This window comes from Phoca vitulina, unplaced genomic scaffold (assembly GCF_004348235.1).
Source record: "Phoca vitulina isolate PV1807 unplaced genomic scaffold, GSC_HSeal_1.0 scaffold76, whole genome shotgun sequence".
Classification (NCBI taxonomy): Eukaryota; Metazoa; Chordata; class Mammalia; order Carnivora; family Phocidae; genus Phoca; species Phoca vitulina.
In genome coordinates, this window is record NW_022589779.1 from 5090458 (window position 1) to 5092717 (window position 2260).

Here is a 2260-nt window from a genome sequence, read left to right on the forward strand (position 1 = left end):
GCCTATATTTACACATGATGTCTTTTTCCTCCTATGTGAACAAATATATTTCTTCTTACATAGTACTCTCAAAAACCTCACATATTTCTACTGTAGTCCAGCATTACATTTTTCATTTACTTCATTTACATTTAAAAAACCACTAACACAAAATATCAAACATTGTACTAAGAGCTTTACAAATACTAACCCTTCACCTTTATAATATCCCTTTAAGGTAGATGATATTATCATCGATATGTCAGAGATCAGGAGACTGAGATACAGAGTCTAGTATTTTCCCAAGGTCAAATGGCTATATGTGGCAAAGCTGAGATTAGAACCCAGGAATCTGACTCCACGAAAAATAGTTTCAAGGCTGTCTACTAATCATGCATAATACTGATGAGGTACAACCACTTCATGCATCTTTTCAGAAATTTTAGGCTGAGAAAATGATTCTAAAATTCACTTGAAGGTTAAATGTATACAAATAGTAAGAAAATTTCATGGAAAAAAAAAGGTAATGTTTTTCCCTACCAGGTGCTTAAAAAAAACATGAGCATTTTGTATACAAAGATGATCATTCAATTCAAATCAGTGATGAGAAGAAATAACCCAGTAAGTGGCACAGAGGCAAACCACTTTCCCAGTACTCAATCTGGGAAAACAATTTAAGATGCCTGTAAATATCTTATATAATATAAATATCATTTTAGTATATTAAAATACATTAATTAAAACACGATATTCTCATACTTTGTATTCTAGATTCTGCCAAAGCAAAGGAGAGGACAGTCATACCTCTAAAAAGGTTTTATCATCAAAAACACAGGTAAAGGACCCAGTTCCGTTCCTTGCTGCTGTGGACTCTGGGCCGTCGGAGTCGGTGAAGGATCTCAAGATGGCTGCGCGAAAACTTGCTCTAAAAACCATTGACTGGGTAGCTTTTGGGGAGATCATACCCAGAAACCAGAAGGCCATTGCTAACTCCTTGAAATCCTGGAATGAGACACTTACCATCCAGATCGGCTATACTCTCCCTGAGAAACCACCTGCTATCGACTGGGCTTACTACAAAGCCAATGTGGCAAAGGCTGGTTTGGTAGATGACTTTGAGAAGAAGTTTAATGCCCTGAAGTTTCCTGTGCCAGAGGATAAATATACTGTTCAGGTGGATGCTGAAGAAAAAGAAGATGTGAAAAGTTGTGCCGAGTTTTTGTCTCTCTCAAAGGCCAGGATTGAGGAATATGAAAAAGAGCTGGAGAAGATGAGGAATATAATTCCATTTGATCAGATGACCGCTGAGGACCTGAATGAAGTCTTCCCAGAAACCAAATTAGACAAGAAGAAGTATCCCTATTGGCCTCACAAGCCAATTGAGAATTTATAAACTTGAGTTGGGGAGAAAGCTCTGGCCCTCGTATTGTAAATGCTGGACATTAAAAATAATGATACGGTGAAAAAAAAAAAAAACACAGGTAAAGTTTAAACAGTATCTGCTTTATACACTCAAAACAATTTTTAAAAATAACCACTGATTTCATAAATGCTCTGATAGAGATGTCTAGTGCTACTCATATCTGAGTCTCCTCTCCTTCCAGGTCCATACAGTTTGCTGGGCTCAGTGACTGCTTCCAGCCAATGAGACAGAAAAACTAAATCACAGTGCTGTGACTGAAAATGTAACATAGCCCAGATGGTGCTGGTAAATAACGGTGGGGCTCCCTCAGCTTGGGTCGCCGAGTGGCTGTGTGAAACAGAGCACACCATCACCTTCAGATGAATACGCAGCATGAAAAAAAATGCACTTTTTTTCATTGAGCTACAGAGATTTCAGGTTTAGTTATTTATTCCTGCTGCATAGGCTAGTCTATCCTAATTAGTATAAATGCGAACATGGCAAAACAATGTACTAATGAAGCTGTATAGGAGAATGATAGGTCATTTATAAAGCCACAGTGGAATTCAAAAGAACATTAGAGACGGTAAGCAATAAACAATGTAAAATTCAAATCAAGAATTATCGGTCAAATTTGACAGGCTTCCCAAAAGTGTAAAGGAAAAATACAAAAGTTGACTACAATAAAGTTAACGATAAAATTAAAGGTAATTGATTTTTAACATATGGATGACAGATCCATTATTTTCTTGATGAAGAAACTAAGACAAATAGAACAAATATAATAACCCAACATATTTTAAAATAGAGCTAAATAAAGACCTGCAGGATCAGTTGAAATGATTCTGCACATACGAGTCAATAATAAAAGATAGAATA

At 36.3% G+C, this 2260-nt stretch overlaps 1 protein-coding gene across 1 annotated transcript; it reads left to right on the forward strand.

The window, feature by feature from the left end:
* The first annotated feature begins 503 nt into the window (after positions 1–503).
* On the forward strand, positions 504–1439 carry LOC116625307 (ATP synthase subunit d, mitochondrial-like). Its single transcript, XM_032393765.1, has one exon. It carries the CDS (start codon positions 884–886, stop codon positions 1370–1372), a length of 489 nt encoding a protein of 162 aa, XP_032249656.1. The 5' UTR covers positions 504–883; the 3' UTR covers positions 1373–1439.
* The last annotated feature ends 821 nt before the right edge of the window (positions 1440–2260 follow it).

Excerpts from the sequence above, each read along its gene's own strand:
- LOC116625307 (XM_032393765.1), top strand. The coding sequence starts at position 884 with ATGGCTGCGCGAAAACTTGCTCTAAAAACCATTGACTGGGTAGCTTTT.